At 42.1% G+C, this 27,585-nt stretch overlaps 1 protein-coding gene across 1 annotated transcript; it reads left to right on the top strand.

The window, feature by feature from the left end:
- Window positions 1–3,166: 3,166 nt before the first annotated feature.
- On the top strand, window positions 3,167–5,433 carry LOC136495595 (thiosulfate sulfurtransferase 16, chloroplastic-like). The gene is made up of 6 exons (XM_066491485.1): window positions 3,167–3,324; window positions 4,181–4,258; window positions 4,410–4,476; window positions 4,617–4,670; window positions 4,948–4,975; window positions 5,360–5,433. The coding sequence occupies exons 1-6, from the start codon at window positions 3,167–3,169 to the stop codon at window positions 5,431–5,433; spliced, it is 459 nt and encodes a 152-aa protein (XP_066347582.1).
- The last annotated feature ends 22,152 nt before the right edge of the window (window positions 5,434–27,585 follow it).

Here is a 27,585-nt window from a genome sequence, read left to right as displayed (position 1 = left end):
CTTACTTTGTATTCTTCCCTCGCACCCATCCACTTCTAAATTGGTTGATTGATACGCTCATACGCGCGTCTATATTTCTGCACAAGTGGATCAGTTTTCTCAAGTGCCAAAGATTGATGGTTGAGATATTTTGACAGTGTTTTCTCTCTTGGAGATGCTCTAAGTTTCTAGCGAAAAAAAACTTCCTTCTATTCTGAAGTATCTTGAGTTGTCCATTTCTCCTTCCTCTTCGTGTCTTCTTTTCGCTTCAAATTTGAAACTTACAAAAAAATCATTATCATTTGTAATAGAGTCATGCATGATTCAATGTAGCAAGTGTAACTATGAATTGTGACTGTAACAGTCACTGAGCAAAATCGATGTTATATCTTAGAAACAGTTAAGGAATAAGTGTATATCCTAGTTCAGGTTAAGTGCCCTAATTGTAAGAAACTAAATTACTGAAACATGAATGTTGTTATTTCAAACTATATATTGTAGATGATTGTTATGTTTTCAGGATGTTTAAGAACACGTTGCTATTTCTAATGTAACATCTCAGAACTTAAATCGAAGCAACAATAAACCTTTCGCTCACCCCCTTGATCCCTTCAGATTATGCAACATGGTTACTATGATCCCATATATATGGGAAGCATGGTTAGTAGCATTGTGATCTTTAACATTGTTTTGCATGAATCCAGTAATAATACTGTTTGCATTGCAATGTAGTATTTAATTAAACTACGTGTAACCCTGCTAGTTGTATATTTCTTGGTGATGTGGTAAGTGGGACCATAGACTTGTGTTCTTTTCTTCTTGAGCCTTTTTATTGGTTGTGCTTTGAGTATGTCAAAGATGAACACTTCTAGTGCTGAAGCTTAATGCATCCAACATGTAAGACTGGTGTCTACATCAAATCTAAAACTAAACTTTCTCATGAATACCTATTGAGGCATATGGGATACTCTTGCATTTGTTTTGGCTCAATGTTTGAGGTTCTTCAGTTGCTCTAACATTTTGTCAATAGGAAATGCGGAAGCTTGTGAAGAGAGCTCACATGGTCCAAGAAAGCACACAAAATAAAGATGGGGAAGAATGTGAAGCTTTCTAAAGCAAAGAAACCACTTATGAGGTTCCTTCGTTCCCTAGCAAAGGAAGCTTATGCTGCATAGGTAAAGCTACGAGTTATCCTTGATATTCTTGTATCCTTAGGTATGAAATTGAAAAAATTACCTCTATATTGACAAATAGCTGCCAATAGCAAAACAACCTAGCACAGGTCTTATTTGGATCCATACCATTACAATTTTCGAAGTTGTGAGATCTGGCATTACAATTCACTTATTCTGAAACTTGCCATTATAATTCTTCGTCTACCTGATCCTTGCCATTTTCTACATCTCCTGGGTGCCTAGGCCCGGTGTCAAGCACTGTACGTGTACCCATCTTCGGATCGACCAAAACACCCTTGCTGCTTCTCCCCCTCCATTCGCTGACGTGTGGACCTCACAAGTTAGCTTCTCCTTCAACCTCCCACCGTCTGGCTCAACTGGGTCAATCCAGCCAGTGTATTAACTAAGTTACAGTTTATTCTTCTTGAGGTGAAGGACTTGCTAATACTTTGAAGGATGGGCTGCGGTACAGGTTTGCATTTCATTTACCCACACACCAATGCACCATATGTGTGGGTATTGCGAATGCTCACCAAGTTTGTGTAGGGCCAGTTTGGTTGCCAAAAAATTTGGCAAAACGCTATTGTAGTGTTTTCGTTGTTATTTAGCAATTAGTGTTCAATCATAGTCTAATTAGGCTTAAAAGATTCGTCTCGTGGATTTCGTCTAAACTGTGTAATTAGTTTTATTTTTTATTTATATTTAATACTTCATGCATGCGTCCAAAGATTCGATGTGACGAGGAATCTTGAAAAATTTGGCATTTTGGGAGGGAAGTAAACAGGGCCGTAGTCAGGAGCCACCGCGAAAACGAATCGGATTCTTGGCTCGCTTTGACTGGCTGGCAGGTTCTGGTGAGTGAGCTAAAGTACCATGGATTGGAGCCCTCGGTAAATTCAGTTCAACTAGGATGCCAGCTTACTTTGGGGGAAGCGTATCATGCAAGACCTGATCACTGATAGTATGTTCTTTAATATTGTCTCGCATATCAGCCACATGTATAAGAAAATAAATTATCCACAGGCCCAAAATGTAGTATTTGAGGACAGAGTGGCTCGTTATTGATTCTGGAATCGAGTTGCTTCATCTGTGTTGGCGATTTTGTTCTGTTTGTTAGCATTCTAAATTTCGGAGCCCAAAAGGTCTCGATTGGCCTGGGCTTGGTTTCAGAAACCTCCAGCTGTTGGGTTGTTTAATACAGAATGAGAACCAGCCCACAGGAAAAGTGGACCCTCGGCGGCTTGGCGCGCTGAAACGGAACCGCGGAGCTGACGGGATTGGACTCCGCCCACCCACAGAAGCAAACATGACCGTGTGCTTGTTCATAATTCTACCGGCAATACAGTCGCACTTGCTATTTTAGATGATGGATGGTCATGCTCATGCTCATGCCAGTACAACACCCGACCTCTGCTCTGCACCTTGGACAAACTCTCGTCGTCGCATCTTACCGTTACCGCTCCTGTTTCTCTCCTCCCCTTTAGGCCTCTCTTCGTCCTTTGGCTACCGCTACAGACAAAAAATTCAATATCTATTTGGCATCTTCTCCAACAACAAAATCCAAAATAGATTCCTTTCTGCAAATGGGTTTTCAAGAGAGAGGATACCCATATTTAAATTGTGCCTCTCAGGCAACCCAACCAAAATAACTCTGTTGAAAATTGATTTTGGGTCTCTTGCTACCCATTTTAGGTTTGATGTCCATATAAGCGCGTGTTTAGTTGGCTCAAAGTTGAAAATTTGTCTACTGTAGCACTTTCGCTTTTATTTGGCAAATAATGTTCAATCATAGACTAATTAGGCTCAAAACGTTCCGTCTCGCAATTTCTAATCAAACTGTGCAATTAGTTTTTTTTTCGTCTACATTTAATGCTCCATGCATGTATCGCAAGATTCGATGTGATGGCTACTGTAACACTTTTTTGAAATTTAGGATGAAAACTAAACACGCGCTATTTTTTTTTTTTTTGTTGGAGACAGTCTTAGCCCCCTTCTTCTCGAACAGGATGACCATGAGGTCGGCCATCCTGCTTACGATCTGCACCTTGTCCGCGCTGCTGCTGGTGGCGCGCGGCTCGGAGGAGCCATCGGCCGCGCTGGTGGTGGCCGTGGGCGTGGCGGCGGCCAGTCATCTCATCCGCTCCGGTGGTCACCGCTACCTGGACGTCAGGTGACCTTTTTTTTTATACTCGTGTCGTGTCCCGTGAGGTGACTGTTGTTCTCTCCTTGCTCAAGGTCCAGTTTAGTTCCCTTCCAAAATACTAAATTTTTCAAGATTTTCTGTCACATTGAATCTTTAGACGCATGCATGAAGCATTAAATATAAATAAAAAATAAAACTAATTACACAGTTTAGACGAAATTCACGATACGAATCTTTTAAGCCTAATTAGACTATGATTGGACACTAATTGCCAAATAACAACGAAAAGCGCTACAGTGTCATTTTGCAAAAATTTTCGCCATCTAAACAGGCCCCAAGCTTAGTTTGTGTGCTTTCTCTGTGCATTCACTCATTAGTATAGTAACTAGCTGCCCTCTTGTCGTGCTACTCCCGAATCAGGTGCCTCACATAAACTTACTATTAGCCATGAGGCACCAAATGAAACAGAATTTATGTTTGCTTTGGATGTCACCTGTCCTCTCTAACCTTCGTCTAATTACCATGTTAGTCCTGTCACTCTCTAGCGACTAGCTTTTCCTACAGTCGACTAATATTTGGCTTCCATTAATACCAATCTCCCAAATTGATTTAGTTTTCTCAAACAATGTTCTGAAAAGCCATTTTCTGTCAGAGAGCTACCATACTCTTTTCTGCAGACTGGTTACCAGTCCTTGCAGTGAACCTTTTGTCACAAACAAGTGTTCACTTCTTTCCAAAAGAAAAATGAACTTTTTTTTTATTAAGAATAAAAAACAAAAACTTGCCCAGAACCGATTTCATAATTATGCTCTTGCATGTCACATGGATCTCTTGCATAATTATGCTTTTGATTTTGATTAATCTACACAAATTATATTAACAGAACGGAAGAGGAATTCAAGAATGGCCATGTGGAGGATTCCTTTAACGTGCCCTATCTTTTCTTCACTTCACAAGGCAAGTCTCGAAAACAAACAAATTAAAATACAGATCTTACATCACAAGACTTTCTTGTCCCTAAGAACATACTAACTGTTTGAACCTTTAAGCTGTGAGATCTTTAGCTTGAACTGTACTCTACTGGATGTGACCTGTATGGTTTCAGCAGGAAGGGAGAAGAACCCCCAGTTCATTGCACAGGTCGCAGCAGATTTCGACAAAGAGGACAACATCGTTGTGGTATTACTGATGATCTCTACCCACAGCTCATCAGATTAATTGTATTTATACACCATGGCATGTGTGCGTTTATTTTTATTCTCACAATGATCTTTTTATCTTGCTTGTTCTTCTGCTGATCCATCTGTTTTTCTTTCAAGGGCTGCAAAAGCGGAGTAAGGTCTGAACTAGCATGCGCTGATCTCATGGCAGCTGTAAGACCTTTTCCCTTGCTTCCCCTTGAGGCTTCAGTTGTCATTGGATAATTGTACGTTGTACAGTATAGGACTACACGATTGCATATTGTTCATTCAATCTGATTTATCTTATGGAATCTTAGGCCTTAATAGAAAACAAAATTACCATGACCCTATGTTTCTTGCATGACTAATTTTGGTTATCCAATACTGGTAAAATAATCTTCTTTGGGGTACAATCTTAGCTGCATTGATATTCAATAATGAGGATGGCTTTCTTGTTCCAAATTATTAGAGAAACCATGTTCACACAATTCAAAATTGTAAGTTTATAACACACATAGGCAGATCGACCTCAAGCATAAAACATCAGGGCAGGTAGAGCAAAATTTTGCTGAACACTATATGGCGGTGCTGTTTAGTTTGTTGCAAATTGCAAGTCCTGAAACTCTACGGCTGAGAAATTTAGGGGCTGAACAAAAGAACTTCTGTCTAAACACCTTCTCAAAACCACTTTGAACTATTTTGTGGAGGGGGTGGGGTAATTTGTCGAGGGAGGGTATGTTGTCCGGTATTCGAGTATGAAGGTGTTTTCTAAATTGGGCTTTACTCTTTCCTTAGTGTTGCCTTAAAAATCCAGAAAACATCTCAATTATTTTTTATGTCTCCTTTTTTTATCTGAAACATGTGAATGATTATGAAAACAGGGATTGGTAGTTACACCGCATGGGTCGAAAATGGTCTTGCTGTGAAGAAATCTCAAGCACAAGATGAACTATGATGTGCCCTATTCTCTGGTTGTTCTTTTCTTTCACGTGAATCTTCGTATAGATAATTGTAGGTTTAATGAACAAAACATATATAGTTTGCTTTAAACATTTAGATCATGTGGAAACTTCTTAACAGATGACATAAGGATGTAACTCGCGGTGTATTGCGTCATGTATATTAAATGAATAGTAAATTTTCTGCTGGTTCTTGAACTTGTTTCGATTTCTTATCTCGGATTGTAAATTGCATGAGTGCTCATTCCGGTTCTAGTACACCCTGAACTTGTTCCGAGTACTCATCATATCTTGGTAATAGCAAATTGTATATGAGCTCTGTAAACTTGTATTAGTGTACCTGTTCGCACCTCTCCCACACATCATGTCGTACTGCACCCCACTTGTCCGACTGCCCTGTGCCTACCTCTCCCTCACCCCTCGCACGTCACTTGTCTGCCTCACCTACGTGGCCATGCTGCATTGCACCCCACTTGTCCTACCACCCCATGCCTACCTGTGCTGCGCCACTGGTGCGGTGCCACACCCACACTGCATTGTCGGGGCCTGCCATCACGCTATGTAACCTAGCTTTCTCATAGATGAGTGGACAGGCGGGCTCCAACCGCCATGGCCCTCCGCACTCTTGCTTGACTCGACATTGGTATCACCGTACTCCTTGTCTCCTTTCTCTCCTTCGCCGCTCAGGATCTTATGCTTGCCATATCCTCACACCCGCTCCCCACCCTCTCGGCCTTCCTCACCTCTCACCGCAAAGAGCTCGTCCTTCTAGATGTGCATGCTACACCACCAAGGGGGTGGAGGCAAGGCACCTCAGCAAGGGAACAACATGGTGGTGTGCCGCTGTGGCGTGGCGTGGGTATGACACTTCATTGGCGATGTAGCACAAGCAGGCAGGACGAGCGAGGTGTAGTGTGGAGCAGCCGCATGAGTGAGATGTGCTCATGCGGCGGCATGTGGCGAGGACAATGATGTGTGGCCATGTGGTGAGGGGGTGTTTGGTCATGGATGGTGCAATAATATAGATTTAGAGAGCCGGGTCTGCAATTTAGTACTGGGATTGTGACGAGAACTTAGAACAAGTTTAGGGAGCCGAGTGTACATTTACAGTCATAGATGGTGCAATAATATAGGTTTAGGGAGCCGGGTGTGCAATTTGTAAGTACTGGGACCGTAATGAGAACTTAGAATAAGTTTAGGGAGCCGAGTGTGCAGTTTGCAAGTACGGAGGTCTTGGATGAGAACTTGAGACAAGTTTAAGGAGCTAGAGTATGCAATTTGTAAGTATTAAGACCGGCATGAGAACTAAGAACAAGTTAATTCAAGGACCATTAGTGACATTTACTCTTAAATGAGTGTTAGGTAATGAGTTCTATTGGGGGGTGTTGGAGTGTGTGTTTTAGGGATTTATCCTTTTTATTTTAATGTAAATGTAATGATATGTAGCTCACTTACGCATTTGTTACTGTTCATATGGCACAAAGTCGAAAGATGTAGTGCTACTATATCTTAATAAAAATAAATGTTGGACTGAATAAGACTATGGAACCAATTATGTTGAGTAGCCTGGGAGAGTTCTAACCATACACTGTAAGAGTTGTTTCTATGCATTTAATTATTTAATGCTCCTAGTGAAATGGTAGTCTTAAATATAACACAATGATACAAAACATCAGCATAGCCATATAAACAAGGTTCAATGAAGGAAAACAATTATAGCATGTTAGATAGAGTCAACGTCTTGCCAGTCCATACTTAACAATTCAAAATATTCTTTGACAATAATTAAGGCCCTCTTTGGAAGGCAGAGTAGGGGAAACATAGGAATAGGAATTTTAGAATTGAGTTGGCAAGTTTATGCAACCCTGTAGGAATAGAAAACACAGGAAACAAGATGAAATGGCCTTTTGTAGCACTACAGGAAAAATAGAGGATTGATGCTCTCAGCTTTTGAATTTGAGCAACTTGCTAGCATAAAGGCCACCTTCCTGCCAAACACACAAGTGCCTAGAGAGCCAATGACACACACCAGAGGAGGCAGCTTTTCCGCAAGGATTTTTTTCCAAAAGATCAGACATCTTGCTTGCTTTCCTGTGAAATCATGCGAAAGGAACACAATCCTAAGGAATATTTCCTATGTTTTCCTATGAACCAAAGGGGTGTGTAAGAAAAAATCCTTAGAAATCTGAATCCTCCAAAAATCCTTTGCCAATCCTCCATTCTAAAGGGGGCCTAAACGTGACATGTAAGTGGTCAGTAGTCCCTTCGTACGAAAGTATATCAAGATATATGCAAAACTATTTATTAGTCACCCAAAATTGGCATAGTTATGTTTGCTATTAGAAATACTTCCAAAATACATTCGGACATTCACTAACAAATTCATAAAAAAAACGGTATTAGAGTGCACAGCGGATCCGACCAACTCGTTATACCCACCGGTCACCATCGTATCGGGCCAGGTCTTCTAGAGCTTATAATATACCGGAACCTTCGATCTAATTCATTACGAAAGACTAGCCTAATAGCGAGGGTTATTTTGCCTTATATGTTATGGAACTAAAGAAAGCAATAACTCTTATTGAGTTCCATGCTTTTTTTCTCGGTCGTGCCATGAGGCACGTTTTTAATTAAGCAGGGGTGAAGAACAAAGTACAAGCAGACAATTGAGTTCCATGTTATTAGTGTTCGTGTTCCTGCTACTTGATTTAGTGAATCGATCGACTCCCCACCCCCCGCCGGTACTCGTGTACGACCAAGACACCGGCTCCCGAGAAGAACTCCACGCTGCTCACAGCACAACGAACAGATCCCCATGCCAGACCGTGCCGCACCCATCCTCTTTCTCGTGATGTACCAAACTAGCAATGCACGATCAGTAAAGTTGAGCATTCGGGCCGCCCGACACGGCATGGCCCAGGCCCGTGCCAGGCATGGCCCGGTAGGGCACGACACGGTATGGCCCGTCGTGCCACTGGACCGTGCCATCCCAGTCCACCGTGCCTGAGTGACAGCCCAGGTACGGCATGTCAGGCCATTTTTCAGGCCATGCCAGCCCAAAACGGCACCGGGCTAGCCCGTAGCCCGCTACATCAAAAACACCGGATTCAATTCAGTTTTGAAAGTTCACAAGTTACCGCTATACCAGATTATACAAGTCACAAGTTACAATTACTTCATAGATCACAAGTCGCAAGTTAACAAACTAACTTACAAGTCACTAGTATTACCAGATTCAATCATTCAATACTTCATCGAAGTATACAAGTCACTTCACAAGTCACAATTACTTCACAGATCACATACTTCACAAATCACATAAAGATGAAAACCAAGATGATTAAATTTTGAGCTGTACGTGCAATGCCGCCTCATTAAAAACCTTTCTAGGTAAAACTCACACCTCGTGAGAACCCATAGAAAGGAAAAAAGAGTACTGCCAGCTCATTTTGAAATTCAAGTGTTCAAAGTTATTACAAACATAGTTTCAAATGTCTCAATGACTCACGCTATCACTCACTGACTCACACACTCTCACTCAGACTCAGCAGAGCACTCAACCAACACTAGAACCAGCACCAGCAGCAGCTTCCTCATCAAGCCATAGGTTCTTGAAGTAGTCTTCTAACTCCTTGTCCTCCACAGTATGATGTCCTCTTTCTTGGCCTAACGGGAGTCCTTGATGCAGACCAACATCTCCACTGTCTCTGAGCCCAATCAACGTCACCGCTCCTCAATGATCCTGCCAGTAAGACTCCAAAGAAGTAGTTGAGACAGGAACTGACATAATATCTTTAGCCAAGGTAGAGAGAACTGGATATGTTAGTTTATGCTCATGCCACCAATTGAGGATATCAAAGTCATCATCATAGGCCACAACATTATCATTGTCAAGGTAAACAGTGAGCTCAAAAAGACTAGGAGCCTGTAACACCTCGGTGTTAAGCATGCATTAACATTTTGCAAATTATGAGCATAATCATTATTATGCATTCATAAGCATGACATGAAATATAGAATTGAAACATACTAATGAAACATGTATGTTGCATAGTTTTGTTTTAATAGATTGGATGCTATGTTTGTTTTGCCATGTGTGTACCTTGGTTGATCACTTAGACCACTTAGAAGTAATTAGGATGCAATTTGGAGCAAGGTGTATATTCAAAGTTTTCTCAAATTTTGCTTTTAAAAATAATATTCTAAAATAGGGTTTTTTATTTAAATTAATTTTAAATCTATAGTTCAAAATCTAATTGAATTTTGGCCTTACTCTTTTTGGCAAAGTTATAGTGTACATTTTTCTGAGCAACTTCTATTTTGGGTCCAACTTTTGAAACTGCATTGAAAAGGTTTAAAATTTCATTTGAATGAATTTGGGAAAGAAAAGAAAATGAAAAAAAAAACAGTTCTTACCTTAGTTGGGCCGCCGCTCCGCTTCTAGCCTAGCTAGCGAAGCCGGCTTGGCCTGCCCGCGCACTCACCCACGCTCCCACCGGCGCGCGCGCGCCCACGCCAGCGCCAGCGCCGCACCTCCGCGTGCCCGCGGCAGAGTCCCGCCGCCGTGTGGCCGCCATGCACCGCCGACGTCGCCATGCCCTGACCGTTTTGTCGGCCCGGGTGTGTCCCCGCTCCCTCACTCCGCCATTCCCTCCCTTCCTTCACCTCGTCCTCGCTCGGACAGCAGCAGCAACAGCTCCCGCACGCGCAGGCAACTCTGCCACCACACGCGCCACGCCGGAGTTGGCTCACCCGGCCACCCCAGCTCGCCAGTCGACCGCTCTGTCTTGCCCAAAGCTCCGCCTCCACCTCTCGCACCCCTGTGCTCGCCTCGGTAAGCCATGTGAAGCTTCCCTTCCTCAGGATTCCCTCGCCGGAGTTGTGGTCGAGCTCACTAGAGAGCTCCGCTCCGTGGACTCCCCCTCTCCGCTCCACCTCTCTCCCTATTTTCACGCGCTCAAGCACCGCCCTGACGTGGTGGAGCTCCCAAGCCCCTCCCCGCGCCTCATCTCGGCCAGAGATGGCTGGCCGACGTTGAGCCGGGCCACCGCGCCGCCATGGATGCCGGTGAGCTTGCTCCCGAGCTCCACTGGCCACGATAGCTGCACCAGTAGGTTCACCTTGCGAATGAGAGTGCGATAGAGTAGACCTCGCCGAAGACCTCGCCGACGGCGAGGTTAGCCATGGTCAGCGCCGCCCTTCTTCCTCTCCCGCTGACAGGTGGGGTCCCGCTGACCCCCGGGCCTGTTTGTCAGCCCCTGTGTGTGTACGCGCGTGTACAGATCTGGGTGGATCTAGTGTTTTTGAACTAGGATTTTTAGAAGGAATAAAAGAAACGATTTACAGATTTTGTTTAAATGCTTTGGAAATTCATAAATTGAAAAATATTGCTCCAAATTTGATGAAACAAATTTCTATATGCTTCTTATTCTTAGATCTACAGTAGAAAAATATTGCATGTGGTTTTTGTGATACTTTTGTATAGGGTTTTATTTAATTCTTGTATTTGCTGTTATCTTAGAAAATGTCTAGTAAATAGAATAATTATCAGAAAAATATGGTTCTAGTTTTGTTAATCTCCTTTAGTGATGTACTTTGTAGGAAAAATATATGTCATGCATGTTCTATAGAGAAATATTGATGTGTAGTTCAAGTGCCTTTAATTGATGATTTTTGTTACTTTGATAGAGAGCAAAAATTGTATAAAACATGTGTATGATAATTTTTGTGCAGTGATTGTTTACTGTGTAGAACATAGGAAAAATATTAAATCTGTTGTTGGATACTTTTCATAATACAAAGTATTTTCATGCTCATATTTATGCCATAACTTGTCATTTTTGTGTAGGCTATTTTACTTATCCAAATGCCATGAAAATTTTATGGTAGTCTACTTAGAGTAGTACTATGCTACTGTAATTTTCTCAGATTTTTTCTGTGCAACCAAAATAGGTGTTGCTGTTCAAACCTAGTTTCAATTAGGGTTTAATTAACCTTTTTAATGCATGTTTAGTTAATAATATTTGCTTTGGTGTATCTTTGAAGCATCTTAGCTTGCTGTGGTGACTTCATGTTAATACAGTGGTTGTAGTAGTAGTATAGTAGTACATGTTCTTGGATGATGTTGGCTATCTTGTAGAAGAGCTTTACTTCTACTATGTCCAATAAAGTTAAACATGTTCATCTACATTCCATGCATCATGATCATTACATGTCATCTCTCCGATGCACCTATGCATGAGCACTTATATATTTGCATCATATAGGATCGCAGAAGGAGTTGCTAGTAGCAGTTCAAGAAGAGCAGACCGGGACAGATCCACAAGAAATCTAGGCACAGGAGGTGCCAGAGGAAGAGGAGCAAGGAGAGGACTTGCCCGAGTGTGTAGATCATCAACCTAGTTCATTTGAACGAGGCAAGCCCCGGAGCATTCTAAGTCTCCTACTTTATAAAAGCAATTCTTTCTATATATGAGTTTATATATTGTTGCATTAAGTTGTAGGAGTTGATTGAAACCGTTGATGCATTTATTACTATCCTTGCCTACCTTATTACCTTTTTACCCTGTTAGGTCAGAATTGAATAACTGCTTAGCCTTGCTTAGACCGGTAGCGATCGGTGATTTCTGGTCACCTACATTTATAGGTGGTTACTGGAAGAATGTAGCTATAGAAAGAATCATATCCTGGAATTAACCATGTGTGATGGATAATTGGAGACCGGATGGAAAAGTTGGAGGCAACCAGACAGGGTCCTAGGGTGTTGTTAGTTTTCCGTCTGTGTCAATTAAGGACCGATCGTTGCTCGTCCCTCTTGTCATATTGAACGTATGCCTCACATTGAGCTGGCCGAATAAAGTACCTTTCGACCGCGAAGCTAGTGACACTATTTGAGCTAGGATAAACTCGGATTGACAGACTGGTGCTGAAGGGGGTATGATGGGGATGCGAAGAGTGAGCCCAAGGTGCATCCTGGCTGTCGGGCGGTCCCTGGGTAGTGCAGTCCATGACTGTTATCCCGTGGCTACTTGGAAAGTGTCATTAGTGATATGTAGCTCACTTGATCGGTGAGTGTGGTTCGTGTGAGGAATAAATCACCAGCTGGTTAGGAATCGATTCGAATCGCCATCGCTCCTGGATAGTGAGCACTTGACTCGAGCTACAGCATCATAGTAATTATGATGGAACACTGATGGTTATCTAGATGGTATAGGATATGCTAAATCTAAGTTGGTAACTGGATGTTATTGGTTAATCAAGTGATTACTATAGTATAGGTGCTTACCTAGATGGATAGGTCATAATAAAGATGATGCAAAGTACTTAAAATGGTTTCTTCATGATAGCTTATGCTTTTCGTAAATGAGTCAGCTAGCCCACTAAAGAAAGCCTTGCATAATCCTTGGTGTCGCTTTATTTTGGTTTAAGATGGGTAAGTCTAGCTGAGTACCTTCTCGTACTTAGGGCATTGTTCCCATTGTTGTTGCAGATGGTCAAATATACTATGGCTATTGCATTAACTGCCTATACCCGGCGATGGGCGACAACTAGGACCAAGGGCAATGGTCACTCCGTATCTCTCATCTGATGCTTTTGTTGGAGATGACTACCTAGTGGCACTGTATCTAAACCAAAAGTGTGTGTGTGGCTTTAAAACTATTTGCTTCCGCTATTTCAGTTTGAACTTGGGTTGTAATAACTTTATGTTCTAAACTCCGATGTATCCAACTGTCATTATGAACTTTATGTAACATATGACAGTGATTGCTAAACTTGTACGATCTTGGTTGGTATGTTGATTGGTTTGAAATCCTTCGTGGTTTCATGGACTACCGGGTTATATGGGCTTAAGTTTGCTAAATTATCTACTTCGGCAAAAGATTTCCTTACTTAATCTCGTATAATTGGTCGACTCTGTTACAGCTGGTATCAGAGCAAGGTTTAGCAGGTTACTGTTCCCATGAGTATTTAAAACCAAAATTGTGTTTAAAACTAAGTTTTAAAACTTAATAGTGTGCTAGTGGTCATATCCTGTATGCCTAATTAAGGACTCTAGGTGGCTTATTTAAGTACTGACTTGGGGGTCTTTGCATCATATTTCTATTTCGTTGCTCATATGGCGTGCTATTGTATGAGTGCCATTCACTTGAGTGGTAATGTATGGATCCATTGCCTTTATGCCTCGGTAAGTGAGAGTTGTGAGAGCATGATCGGATACACTGCCGATCTAGGGAAGTGCTTATATGATGCCAGATTATTTACATGCCATACTCGTGTTTGTATGAAGGTATCCAATGTGTGGGGAATTTCGTCCTGTGGTGACGATGTCGTCGATAGGACGATGGTTCGGGTAGTTGCTACCGTTGTACGTGTATCTGGGGATGCGTGTAGAGCGAGTAGATTACTTTACTGCTTTCGTGCATATTTTTCATACTGTCAGGGTTTGGGCTGAAGTGGATCTTTTGCAGGTACATAACAGCGCTATCGTGTAGTACGTATTAGCTACGTTTATGAGAGACCGTTGTATGCCACCGTCTATGCCGCTAGCAATTGTTATTTTTCCTAAGTTTTTGACAACGTACGGAACGTGCATGCATCATGTTGTACATATCATTCATGGCATTGTTCCTCCCCTTATAAGTTGATTATCTCATTTTGATAAAAATGACAACTTAACCTTGTTCTCACTGGGTAATAAAAAAATTTGCTATAGATGGCACGCACAAAGCAGACCGCTCGCAAGTCCACTAGAGGCAGAGCTCCCTGCCATTAGTTTGCTCCACGTACCCATCAGCACCACACGTTTCTTAGAGAGTTTAGGATGCCTACACTCTTGTGGAGAGTGCTCAGCTATGTAGGCTATCCTAATGAAATGGAGCCCCGCTATTTCTAGACAAATGAGCAGTTGGGGGAAGGTCTCTTGGTTATTGTGGAGGCTGTTGTTCATCCTCGAGGTGATAGTTCTGAGTGAACTGGTTGGCGTTATGAGTCAACTAGCAGGACCGCTGAAGAAGCAGCTGACAGGGCAGCCTTTGGGATACTGAGGGATATCATGGATCGTTTTCCTTAGGAGTTGGCAGCCGCTATAGTTGGAGTCTTTCCGAGGGGCAACCCCTCCACTGACTCATGGCAGTAAGCAAGAGGAAGATCTCTAGAGATTGGTGTAGCAGAAGGACAGAACAGAGATAACCCTGCTATGAGCGCCATGTTCGTAGTGATGAAGGCTTTCGATGGAGTAGAAGGTAGCCTAAGATGTGTGTCTGGTGCTCTTGGTCAGGCCCATAATGACCGACATCAGCTTCAGAGGGATCATGACGCCGAGATTGAGAGGCTCAATGCAGAGATGGCTCAGTTGACTCGTTAGAGGGATCAGGCGACCTAGAGGACTAGAGTCTATGAGGGAGACATACGTGCACTGAGAGAGCAGGTTGAGCGTCTGACCACCGCCAACAGGAATGCTGAGCGCATGTTGATCCATGTGCTCTACCAGAGGAATGAAGCCTGGTCTGTAGAAGATGTTCTAAGAGCTCGATAGGTTGAGCTGGAGCAGCAGCTGGCCAATGCAGAAGAGTACAACGACAACCTACATGAGGAGGTTCATCAGCTGAATAACTAGCTCCACCCTTATGTTCCTCCTGGAGCAGTAGAGATGGATCTAGATGAGGATGAGGATCCTGAAGAGCCTGAGGCACCAGCTAATGATGGCAACGATGATGTGGATGGTGACAATGTCGACATCTCCGACTTAGACAGTGACCACGATGAGTAGGCTAGTGGTTGTTGCGCTAGCTACTAGGGTTTTGTTTGCGATGACCTTTTGCATGGTTGGCATGTCTAGCATGTAATAATGAGTAGAAAGACTAAGACCTTGATGTAATGTTGGAAAACTTGGATGTGTTTGTGGCGATATCTGAACATCAAAAGTCCAGTGTATGTATGCTGGCAATTTGGTTGTAATGGACGCGATGTGTGTGCTTAAGTAATCTAATTAGTGATGTTGCGTTAATTGGAATGACTTATTATGCCCCTGTTTTATTGTATGAATTTATTCTCTCCAGTGAATTCAGTACGGCATAATTTTTCATTCACCTACAATTTCTACAACATCGCCTAATAATTACTGTTGCTGAAATATGCAGATGCCGAACACTCACCGTACCGTGTATGACGCTGCTGAGGCAGGTGGCAGTGCTGCTAGGAATGAGAACCATGATCCACCACCACCTCCTCCTCCACCGTACACCGCGGAATAGTTCTTCGCACAGTTCCTTGGAAGTCAACGCAACATGGAGGGCATGCAGCAGAACATGGAAGCTGCATTGCGCCACATTGCTGACAACACCCACCGTAGGTTTAACCCAAGTGGACATGAAGCGAATCAGTATAGAAGTTTCAAGGACTTTATGGACACCAAACCACCAATTTTCAAAGAAGCGGTAGAGCCATTAGATGCAGAAGAGTGGATAAACACCATGGAAGATAAGTTTTGTGTTCTAAGGATGACAGAAGTGTTGAAGACTAAGTATGCAGCTCATCAGCTACAAGGCCCTATAGGAATGTGGTGGAAGCACCACCGCACCACTTTTCCCCCCAATGCCCACATTACTTGGAGGGAATTCACTGAGGCTTTTTGTGGAGTTTACATTCCACCTGGTTTGACAGAAATGAAGTTTGGAGAATTTCTAGCACTGAATCAAGGCACCAAGACAGTGACACAGTATCTACATGCATTCAACAATCTAAGTCGCTATGCCTCTGACATGGTGAATATCGATGCCAAAAAGATCGCTAGTTTCAAGAGAGGTCTGAATCCCAAGATGATGAAGCATGTGGGTACCAACACGAGAACTGGTTTCAATGACTTTGTTAGTGACTGCTTAAAGCAAGAAAATAACAACAATGTATATGCTGCATCCAAGACTCACAAGAGGGCTTTTGAGTCAAGTCTGTCCCAGCCAAGGGCCCCGATGGCAAATCGTTCTGCGTATCGTCCGCCTACCCCTGGTGCAAGGTTCAGGCCACCCCAGCAGAGGAATCAGAATACCCAGCAACCTCAGAGGAATCAGAAGCCATTCAAGATGGTGGTGCCACAAGCCAAGATCAGACAAGGTAGTTCATCTAGAGCTGCTACTCAAGTAAGAGGACCGTGTTTCAACTGCAATCAACCTAGACACTTTGCAAAGTTTTGCCCATATCCCAAGAAGCAGCAGAATCAGTACCAAGCTCGTGTGCACCACACCACCATTGATGACATCCCAGAAGGAGAGCCCATGATAGCCGGTATGTTTTCTATCAACAATCATCCTGCTATCGTTTTGTTTGATTCTAGATCATCTCATTCATTCATAAGTCAAGCATTTGCAAGAAAGTATGAGCAAAAGATAGTTGAATTGGAATGTGCTTATCAGATAAGTTCAGCTGGGGCTGATCTGTTAACTAATCAGATAATCCAGGGGGTAACCCTGAGTATAGCAGATAGACAGTATAAGCTTAACTTGATAGTTATGCTAGGGCTAGTTCTGGATGTGATTATGGGAATGAACTGGATGAATAAGATGGGAGTAGTAATTGATGTTGGAGGAAGAAGCATTTCTCTCAAGGAACCTATTGGAGAAGGTACATTTCAAGTAACCTTACCTCGGAGAATAGATCTGGCCAGTACAACTTGTGCAGTCCAAACTACTCTTCTAGCTAAGATTCTAGTAGTGTGCGAGTTTCTGGACGTGTTTCCAGATGAGTTACCCGGTCTTCCACTAGACAGAGATGTTGAGTTTGCCATTGAGTTAATCCCTAGAACACCACCGATCTCAAGGAGGCCTTATCGGATGCCTCCAAATGAATTAGCCGAGTTGAAGAAACAACTCCAAGATCTATTGACTAAGGGTTTAATTTGTCCAAGTTCATCAGAATGGGGATGTCCTGCACTGTTCGTGAAGAAGAAGGATAACTCCTTACAAATGTGCGTGGACTATCAGCCACTAAATGCGGTGACAATTAAAAACAAGTATCCTCTACCTCGGATTGATATCTTGTTTGATCAATTGTCAAAAGCCAAGGTGTTCTCCAAGATAGATTTGAGATTAGGGTACCATTAGATCAAGATTAGACCACAAGATATACCTAAGACCGCGTTCTCCACCAGATATGGTTTGTACGAGTATCTTGTCATGTCCTTTGGTTTGACAAATGCTCCTGCATACTTTATGTATCTGATGAATTTGGTCTTTATGACGGAGTTGGATAAGTTCATGATTGTGTTCATTAATGACATTCTATTATACTTAGAGAACAAACAAGATCATGCAGAGCATCTAGGAATTGTCTTGACTAGACTCAGAGATCACCAGTTGTATGCTAAGTTTAGTAAATGTGAGTTCTGGCTGAAGACAGTTCCTTTTCTCGGTCATGTGTTATCTAAGAATGGAATCTCAGTGGATCCTAGTAAGGTACAAGAGGTTATGGATTGGAAGGCACCAAGCACAGTTCATGAGGTTCGGAGTTTTCTTGGATTAGCCAGTTACTATCGTCGTTTTATACTGAACTTCTTGAAGATTGCCAAGCCAATGACAAGTTTGCTATAGAAGGATCATAAGTTCATTTGGACAAAAGGAGTGTGAGGGAGCTTTCTGCACCTTGTGGAATTTGCTAACCACTGCTCCTATTCTGGCACAACCGGATATAGAGAAGCCGTTTGATGTGTTTTGCGATGCATCAAAGAATGGTTTAGGATGTGTTCTGATGCAAGATGGAAGGGTCATTGCTTATGCCTCAAGTCAGTTGAGGAAGCATGAGGTTAACTATCCTACACATGATTTAGAGCTTGCGGCCATTGTGCATGCTCTAAAGATTTGGATACACTACTTGCTTGGGAATGTGTGCAATATCTTTATAGATCATAAGAGTCTCAAGTACATATTTACTCAATCTGAGTTGAATATGCAATAGAGAAGATGGTTAGAGCTGATAAAGGATTATAATCTGAATGTGCACTATCATTCGAGAAAGGCAAATGTAGTAGCAGATGCCTTAAGTAGGAAGTCACATTCTCTTACTATGCAACCATTGTTTGAAGATGGGTTCAATTTGTTGCATCCTGCTGTGTTGCACAATATCTAGGTTAGTTGTACCTTGGAGAGCAAGATCATTAAGGGTCAGAAAACAGATAAGGGAATATTCCATATCAAGGAGAAAATGAAGAAAGAATCGACCAAGCACTTTAGAGTGGATGAACAAGGAGTGTTATGGTTTAAGGACCGTCTGGTTGTACCTAAAGATCGAGAGCTCAAGAACAAATTGATGGATGAAGCTCATCACTCTAAGTTGTCTATCCATCCTGGAAGTAGCAAAATGTACCAAGAATTGAGACGTTGTTATTGGTGGACGAAGATGAAGAAGGAGATTGCAGCGTATGTTGCTCGTTGCGACATGTGTTGTAGAGTGAAAGCTCTTCACATGAGACCCGTAGGAATGTTGCAACCTTTGTCAGTACCAGATTGGAAATGGGATGATATAAGTATGGATTTTATCACCGGTCTTCCCACCACACCAAAGGGGAATGATTCAATTTGGTTGATTGTAGATCGCCTTACCAAATCAGCTCACTTTTTACCAGTCAAGAACGCTTTTCGACCCCCTCAGTATGCTGAGAAGTACATTGTAGAGATTGTCTGATTACATGGTATACCAAAGACTATCGTGTCTGACCATGGGTCACAGTTTACCGCTCATTTTTGGGAGCATCTTCAGAAAGGTTTGGGTACTAGCTTGGTTCGTAGTACAGCTTACCACCCATAGACAGATGGGCAGACAGAGTGAGTTAATGCTATTCTTGAAGATATGCTTAGAGCTTGTGTGTTATCATCTAGGGGTTCATGGGAATCATGGTTACCTTTGATAGAGTTCGCTTACAACAATAGTTACCAAGAGAGTATCAAGATGGCTCCATTTGAAGTATTGTATGGCAGGAAATGTAGGACACCGTTGAATTGGGTTGAGCTTGGAGAGAGAAGGTTTTACGAAATCGATTTTGTTGACGAGGCTGAGAAAAAGGTCTGTATTATCCAACAAAACATGAAAGCGGCACAGTCACGCTAGAAGAGTTATGCAGATAAGAGAAGGAGACCGCTAGAATTTCAAGTTGGTGACTATGTATATTTGAAAGTTACCCCCAATGAAGAAGAAATGGTTTGGAATCAAGAAGAAACTTGCTGCTAGGTTTGTAGGACCGTACAAGATCATAGAGAAGAAGGGTCCCATGGCTTATAAGTTACAGTTACCAGAAGCGATGGGTTCAATCTTTCTAGTCTTCCATGTATCACAGTTGAAGAAGTGCTTGTGTGTTCCGGAAGAGAGAATAGAACCTTAGGGAATTCGGATCAAATCAGACTTGGAATACCGTGAGCAACCGGTTTGAGTTTTGGACACTAAGGACCAAGTCACTTGGAATAAAGTGATGAGAACATATAAGATACAGTGGAGTCATCACGATGATGGTGATGCGATGTGGGAAACAGGAGAATATCTGCAAAACGCTTATAAAGATTTTTATAACAAATGGTTCGTAACTCAAAATCTCAGGACGAGATTCTTATAAGGGGGAGGGCTGTAACACCTCGGTGTTAAGCATGCATTAACATTTTGCAAATCATGAGCATAATCATTATTATGCATTCATAAGCATGACATGAAATATAGAATTAAAACATACTAATGAAACATGTATGTTGCATAGTTTTGTTTTAATAGATTGGATGCTATGTTTGTTTTGCCATGTGTGTACCTTGGTTGATCACTTAGACCACTTGGAAGTAATTAGGATGCAATTTGGAGCAAGGTGTATATTCAAAGTTTTCTCAAATTTTGGTTTTAAAAATAATATTCTAAAATAGGGTTTTTTATTTAAATTAACTTTAAATCTATAGTTCAAAATCTAATTGAATTTTGGCCTTACTCTTTTTGGCAAAGTTGTAGTGTACATTTTTCTAAGCAACTTCTATTTTGGGTCCAACTTTTGAAACTGCATTGAAAAGGTTTAAAATTTCATTTGAATGAATTTGGGAAAGAAAAGAAAATGAAAAAAAAACAGTTCTTACCTTAGTTGGGCCACCGCTCCGCTTCTAGCCTAGCTAGCGAAGCCGGCCTGGCCTGCCCACGCACTCGCCCATGCTCCCACCGGTGCGCGCGCGCCCACGCCAGCGCTAGCGCCGCACCTCCGCGTGCCCGTGGCAGAGTCCCGCCACCGCGTGGCCGCCATGCGCCGCCGACGTCGCCATGCCCTGACCGTTTTGTTAGCCCGGGCGTGCCCCCGCTCCCTCACTCCGCCATTCCCTCCCTTCCTTCACCTTATCCTCGCTTGGATAGCAGCAGCAACAGCTCCTACACGTGTAGGCAGCTCCGCCACCACATGTGCCTCGTCGGAGTTGGCTCACCCGGCCACCCTAGCTCGCCGTCGACCGCTCCGTCTTGCCCAAAGCTCCGCCTTCACCTCTCGCACCCCGTGCTCGCCTCGATAAGCCATGGGAAACTTCCCTTTCTCAGGATTCCCTCACCGGAGTAGCGGTCGAGCTCACTGGAGAGCTCCGCTCCGTGGACTCCCCCTCTCCGCTCCACCTCTCTCCCTATTTTCACGCGCTCAAGCACCGCCCTGACGCGGTGGAGCTCCCAAGCTCCTCCCCGTGCCTCATCTTGGCCGGAGATGGCCGGCCGACGTTGAGCCAGGCCACCACGCCACCATGGATGCTGATGAGCTTGCTCCCGAGCTCGACTGGCCACGATAGCAGCACCAGTAGGTTCGCCTTGTGAAGGAGAGTGCGATAGAGTAGACCTCCTCACCGGAGACCTCGCTGGCGGCGAGGTTAGCCGTGGTCAGGGCCACCCTTCTTCCTCTCTCGCTGACAGGTGGGGTCCCACTGACCCCCGGGCCCATTTGTCAGCCCCTATGTGTGTACGCGCATGTACAGATCCGGGTGGATCTAGCGTTTTTGAACCGGGATTTTCAGAAGGAATAAAAGAAACGATTTACAGATTTTGTTTAAATGGTTTGGAAATTCATAAATTGAAAAATATTGCTCCAAATTTGATGAAACAAATTTCTATATGCTTCTTATTCTTAGATCTATAGTAGAAAAATATTGCATGTGGTTTTTGTGATACTTTTGTATAGAGTTTTATTTAATTCTTGTATTTACTGTTATCTTAGAAAATGTCTAGTAAATAGAATAATTATCAGAAAAATATGGTTCTAGTTTTGTTAATCTCCTTTAGTGATGTACTTTGTAGGAAAAATATATGTCATGCATGTTCTACAGAGAAATATTGATGTGTAGTTCAAGCGCCTTTAATTGATGATTTTTGTTATTTTGATAGAGAGCAAAAATTGTATAAAACATGTGTATGATAATTTTGTGCATTGATTGTTTACTGTGTAGAACATAGGAAAAATATTAAATCTATTGTTGGATACTTTTCATAATACAAATTATTTTCATGCTCATATTTATGTCATAGCTTGTCATTTTTGTGTAGGCTATTTTACTTATCTAAATGCCATGAAAATTTTATGGTAGTCTACTTAGAGTAGTACTATACTACTGTAATTTGCTCAGATTTTTTTGTGCAACCAAAATAGGTGTTGCTGTTCAAACCTAGTTTTAATTAGGGTTTAATTAACCTTTTTAATGCATGTTTAGTTAATAATGTTTGCTTTGGTGTATCTTTGAAGCATCTTAGCTTGCTGTGGTGACTTGGCATGTTAGTATAGTGGTTGTAGTAGTAGTATAGTAGTACATGTTCTTGGATGATGTTGGCTACCTTATAGAAGAGCTTTACTTCTACTATGTCCAATAAAGTTAAACATGTTCATCTACATTCCATGCATCATGATCATTACATGTTATCTCTCCGATGCACCTATGCATGAGCACTTATACATCTGCATCATATAGGATCGTAGGAGGAGTTGCTAGTAGCAGTTCAGGAAGAGCAGACCAGGACAGATCCACAAGAAATCCAGGCATAGGAGGTGCCAGAGGAAGAGGAGCAAGGAGAGGACTTGCCCGAGTGCATGGATCATCAACCTAGTTCATTCGAACGAGGCAAGCCCCGGAGCATTCTAAGTCTCCTACTTTATAAAAGCAATTCTTTCTATATATGAGTTTATATATTGTTGCATTAAGTTGTAGGAGTTGATTCAAACCGTTGATGCATTTATTACTATTCTTGCCTACCTTATTACCTTTTTACCCTATTAGGTTGGGATCGAATAACTGCTTAGCCTTGCTTAGACCGGTAGCAATCGGTGATTTCTGGTCACCTACATTTATAGGAGGTTACTGGAAGAATGTAGCTATGGAAAGAATGATATCCTGGAATTAACCATGTGTGATGGATAATTGGAGACCGGATGGAAAAGTTGGAGGCAACCAGACAGGATTCTGGGGTGCTGTTAGTTTTCCATCTATGTCAATTAAGGACCGATCGTTGCTCGTCCCTCTTGTCATATTGAACGTATGCCTCACATTTAGCTGGCCGAATAAAGTACCTTTCGACCGCGAAGCTAGTGACACTATTTGAGCCAGGATAAACTCAGATTGGCAGACTGGTGCTGAAGGGGGTATGACGGGGACGCGAAGAGTGAGCCCAAGGTGTGTCCTAGTTGTCGGGCGGTCCCTGGGTAGTGCGGTCCATGACTGTTATCCTGTGGCTACTTGGAAAGTGTCATTAGTGATTTGTAGCTCACTTGATCGGTGAGTGTGGTTTGTGTGAGGAATAAATCACCAGCTGGTTAGGAATCGATTCGAATAGCCATCGCTCCTGGATAGTGAGCACTTGACTCGAGCTATAGCATCATAGTAATTATGATGGAACACTGATGGTTATCTAGATGGTATGGGATATGCTAAATCTAAGTTGGTAACTGGATGTAATTGGTTAATCAAGTGATTGCTATAGTATAGGTGCTTACCTAGATGGATAGGTCATAATAAAGATGATGCAAAGTACTTAAAATAGTTTCTTGTAACACCTTTGGTGTTTTGACCTAGCACTAAAATTTGACATGTCATCATATGCATTGCAAAGCATTCATAAATTAGAAAATTTTGAATGCATTCACTAAATAAGCTTTATTTCATAATGTTGTTTTTTTATGTGATGTGATTCAAAACCCTAAATAAAGATCATGACCACAAGGGTCAAATTTCATATGATCATGTGAGGCCATGTGTCATTTGACTCAAATAATCGTAATGGGCCATGTTACTGGTCAAAAATCAAAATTAAAGCAAAAGGTAAACAAATCAAATTTGAATTCAAATTCATATCATAAAAGTCCTTTTTGCCCCTTTTTTCTAATTCAAAATCCATTTGGAATTTGTGGTTGAGGCAAAAAGCAAAGTTGAAGATTATTTTATAAGGATCAACTTTGGTATTCAAAGTCTTTCAAGTTTACATATAAAATTTGGAGTAATTTTGAAATGATTCAAATGCTCAAATGCACCGCAAATTCAAATTTCAAAATGGAGGCAGAATTTGAAAATGTTCCTTGAAGCAAAGTTGTAGAGTTTGAAAAGTTCAGCAACTTTCATTTTTGGATATTTTCAACTTCTTTAGAAAATTTGTGAGTAATTTGCAAAATTAACGCAGTGGCAATTCTGTAAATACTTCAAAATTGAAAATCGGCTGAGCGCCACCTCTTTGCTTGCCGCCGGCGCCATACAGTTGTCGTCGTTGATCAATTTGCGTCACTTCCTCGCGCGTTGACCTGTAGCCAGCACCATGGCGAGCACATTCGTGCGCTGTCGACACCGGACGTCCCCTTCCCGGCTATAAATAGCAGCAACCGCCACCGCTGTCCCTGTTTTTCCCCTCTGCTCTGCTCCGCCGCCAGTCAGCTCCGCTGATCGCCGTAGCCACCATCAAGCTGCGTCCATCATACCCAGCTACGCCAATGCAATTGCCTTGGTCTTGCGCTCCTCTTTGGCTTGCTCGCGTTGCTTGGGTTGGCCGGAATCGCCCGGCGCAATGTCTTCTTCCCCGAGACCGACTGGAGCTCCGCCACCATCGACTCGACGTGGCCAAGCTGTTCTAGACCGTCTTCGTCTTCACCAAACGCACCGGCATGATCGTGGTGAGCTACTGAATGCGATACTAGCTTCATTTTAGACTCTACTGCACCATTGCTGGGGTTACGCCGTGAGCCATCGTGCCTGAGCCGCCATGGCCGACGTGGAGCTCTCTCCGGTGCGCTTGCTGTCGTTCTGAGGGCTGGGATGGATTCGTAGGATAGTGTAGATCATTTAGGTGTGGTCTGCCTCACCGGAGCGTCGCCATCGGTGTGTTTTGGGCCAGCTAGTGATGGCAGCACCGCCGTGTCCTGTTATGTGACACTGACGAGTGGGGTCGGGTTGTCAGTGAGAGAGAAAGAGAAGAACAGTAAGGTTTTGGTATTTTCTGATTTTGAAAAGTGCTAAATCTTTGGAAATTTGTAGGAAAATAATTATAGCTCCAAAAATTCTAAAAATTTGTGTGTAGCTTCTGTACATGCTCTAGTATGGTTCAAAAATTTGAAACTGGAAATTTGAATATATTTTTAATGTTCAAATATTCAGTCCATTAATTGATAAATGCAATTTCCATGATTTTTGTAGGCCACTGTGTAATTCCAAAAATTATGAAATTTGTTTTGGTACACTAATTTGACATAAGGAAGCTTACATAAAATTTTGAGGTCATTTGGAACAAGTTCAGTTTTGGGCTTATTTCCAAATTAATTCAAAAATAAATAAAAGCAAACCCTAAGTGTTTGATTAGTGTTGAATCTTGTTTTGGTCATGTTTTGTGACTAGTAGGGTTTCAAGATTCATTTGGTCAAGTCACATGTGTGGTTCTTGATGGTAGGATTGCAAGTTGGTTTTGTTGGCTTGCAACTGTACCGTGAAGGAAAAATCGTATTCGGGCTGTTTTTACATTTCATGTACCGTGAAAGCATCATGTTTACATTATCATCATGTTAAAACATATGTTATCATTTCATGTAGAACCCGAGAGTGAAACGATTCTAGTTGAGCAAGTTCTAGAAGAATCCCCAATTGTCACGGGATTCGATAATTGTGGTACTGATTCGGAACCTGATATCGTCAACGAAGGCAAGCCCCGGTTTATACATTAAACCAGTACCTTGTTTACTTTCAAAAGTTTATCACCTATGTTACCTATTGCATTAAGTTGATTAATTCAAATGTTACCTACTTGATGCATTGCCTACCTTGTTAATTGTTTACCATCCTTGAAGATGATTTCATTTACAAAGGCGTAGAATGCTTAGTATGCTTTATGGTAGGCTTTCAAAGTAAAAGTTTCGATACAATCAAAGATGGCATACTGGCCAAAGAAAGAAAGAAGGTAGAATGAACTAGAGACTAGTTGGGTGACTTATCTTAAATGTTGGGTAATGTTGCCGACTATGTCGCTTAAAGGCCACTCATTGTGGATCTTCTGAACGAGATACTTTGTAGTACTGGTCACATACTCCGGTAAGCCTACTTCAGCTAATCTGATACTAAGATGAATACCCATGCACTGGGAGTGAAGAGATGGTAGGAGTAGCGTGTACCCTCATGGCTGGAATGTGGCTGGATTTGAGGTGTGCTGTGCTCTCGGGTGGCGTGGAGACGGCTTAGTATAGGAGGATCCGGTAGCGAGGTTGATATATGCAAGATTAAGTTCTACATATGTCGTGTGATAAGGAATCCCTAGCTGGGACTTGAATCAATTCGAATTGCTGGTGCTCCACGGATATGGAGACTCGATTCATTACAGAAGCAATGCAGGACTGGTGAATTACTAAAATTTGAGAAAAAGAATGGAATGAAAAGGATTGGAACATGGGACATGAACACTTAGTTTGAGATAATGAACTAAGAAGACTTAAGGGTAAAACTTGAAAATAGAATGAGAATAGTAAGCTTTGGCAAAGAACTTTTGAATCTTGCTACATCCTTATCTTGTCCCAACACCTACATCTTTAAAGTCTTTCAACCCCTGTTACGTCGGGTTAGTCTTGTTAAGTACCTTTGTACTCAGGGTTTGTTAACCCTTGTTGCAGGAGAGTCGCATGCGCAGGCTTGTTTTGGTCCCTACTACATGTCTGTGTTTGAAGTCAATGATGATGAGGAATGATGAATGGCCTTTGGACTAGGCACTAGTTTGTATGATAAATAAAGTTAATGTAATATTATCCCGCTACTATGGTTGTATGACACTTATGGTTATGTAAGTTTGAAACAACTGGTTTGTAAACTATGTTATCTTAAGACTTCCGCTATATTTCACTCTGATGTATATATTTGAATAAACTATTGTAATCTGCAATGTCTGTGATTGGGATCCTATTTAAAAAGAGAGTTGTGGATGATTCGGGTTTCCTGAGGACACTCGACAGACCTGTTAAGTTGTTGGGAACTCGTGAACGCTATCCGAGGTCTGTTAAGACAATTATAGGTGCACGTGGGCCTGATTTCTTAGGAGGTTCTGCCACAGCTGGTATCAGAGCAGTTCCTATCTAAGATCATTGTAGGTTACTTTGAAAAATCTTCAAATTGATTTGGATCAAAGAAAGTAAACTTGATATTTTAAAGTTCAAATTTCTTTCTTCTTACCTTTGATCTAGACTCAATCCTATCTTATTTGAAAGTTCATGGCGGATAATATGATTAGGTTTGTCCTATGTATTAAAAATCTAGTACTTATGATTATATAAATCTTTTGTATCTAGATTCGTAAGATCGATTTATGCATCATGCTTGAGCACCTTGCATAATAATTCCCCTTAATAGTGGTTGGGTAAGTAATGTCAAATCCCTTTCTTGCTAACCTCCATTATCCTCAAGCTATTCTTATAGTCCTACCCTAAATTCTATAGGCTATCGCAAAGACCAAGGTAACCGCACGCAAGTCCACCGGACCTCATGGGGTTCCTCGTCACCAGTTGGCACCAAGAAACCATGAGCTTGGTGAAGGAAGTTCCAAGAAACTAGGAGATGAAGGATCTTCAAGCAATCCCGCCAACATCGAGAACCTTAACAAGGAGCTCAACACTCTTTGTCGAGCTCATGCCAAAGATCAAGAAGAGCTGGTAGAAATGCAAAGGG

This window comes from Miscanthus floridulus, chromosome 12 (assembly GCF_019320115.1).
Source record: "Miscanthus floridulus cultivar M001 chromosome 12, ASM1932011v1, whole genome shotgun sequence".
Classification (NCBI taxonomy): domain Eukaryota; kingdom Viridiplantae; phylum Streptophyta; class Magnoliopsida; order Poales; family Poaceae; genus Miscanthus; species Miscanthus floridulus.
This window is presented reverse-complemented; position numbering and strand designations above follow the sequence as displayed.

Excerpts from the sequence above, each read along its gene's own strand:
- LOC136495595 (XM_066491485.1), top strand. The coding sequence starts at position 3,167 with ATGAGGTCGGCCATCCTGCTTACGATCTGCACCTTGTCCGCGCTGCTG. Across the intron at positions 3,325-4,180 it reads CACCGCTACCTGGACGTCAG|AACGGAAGAGGAATTCAAGA; the intron begins GTGACCTTTTTT and ends TTATATTAACAG. Across the intron at positions 4,671-4,947 it reads GCGCTGATCTCATGGCAGCT|AGAAACCATGTTCACACAAT; the intron begins GTAAGACCTTTT and ends CCAAATTATTAG.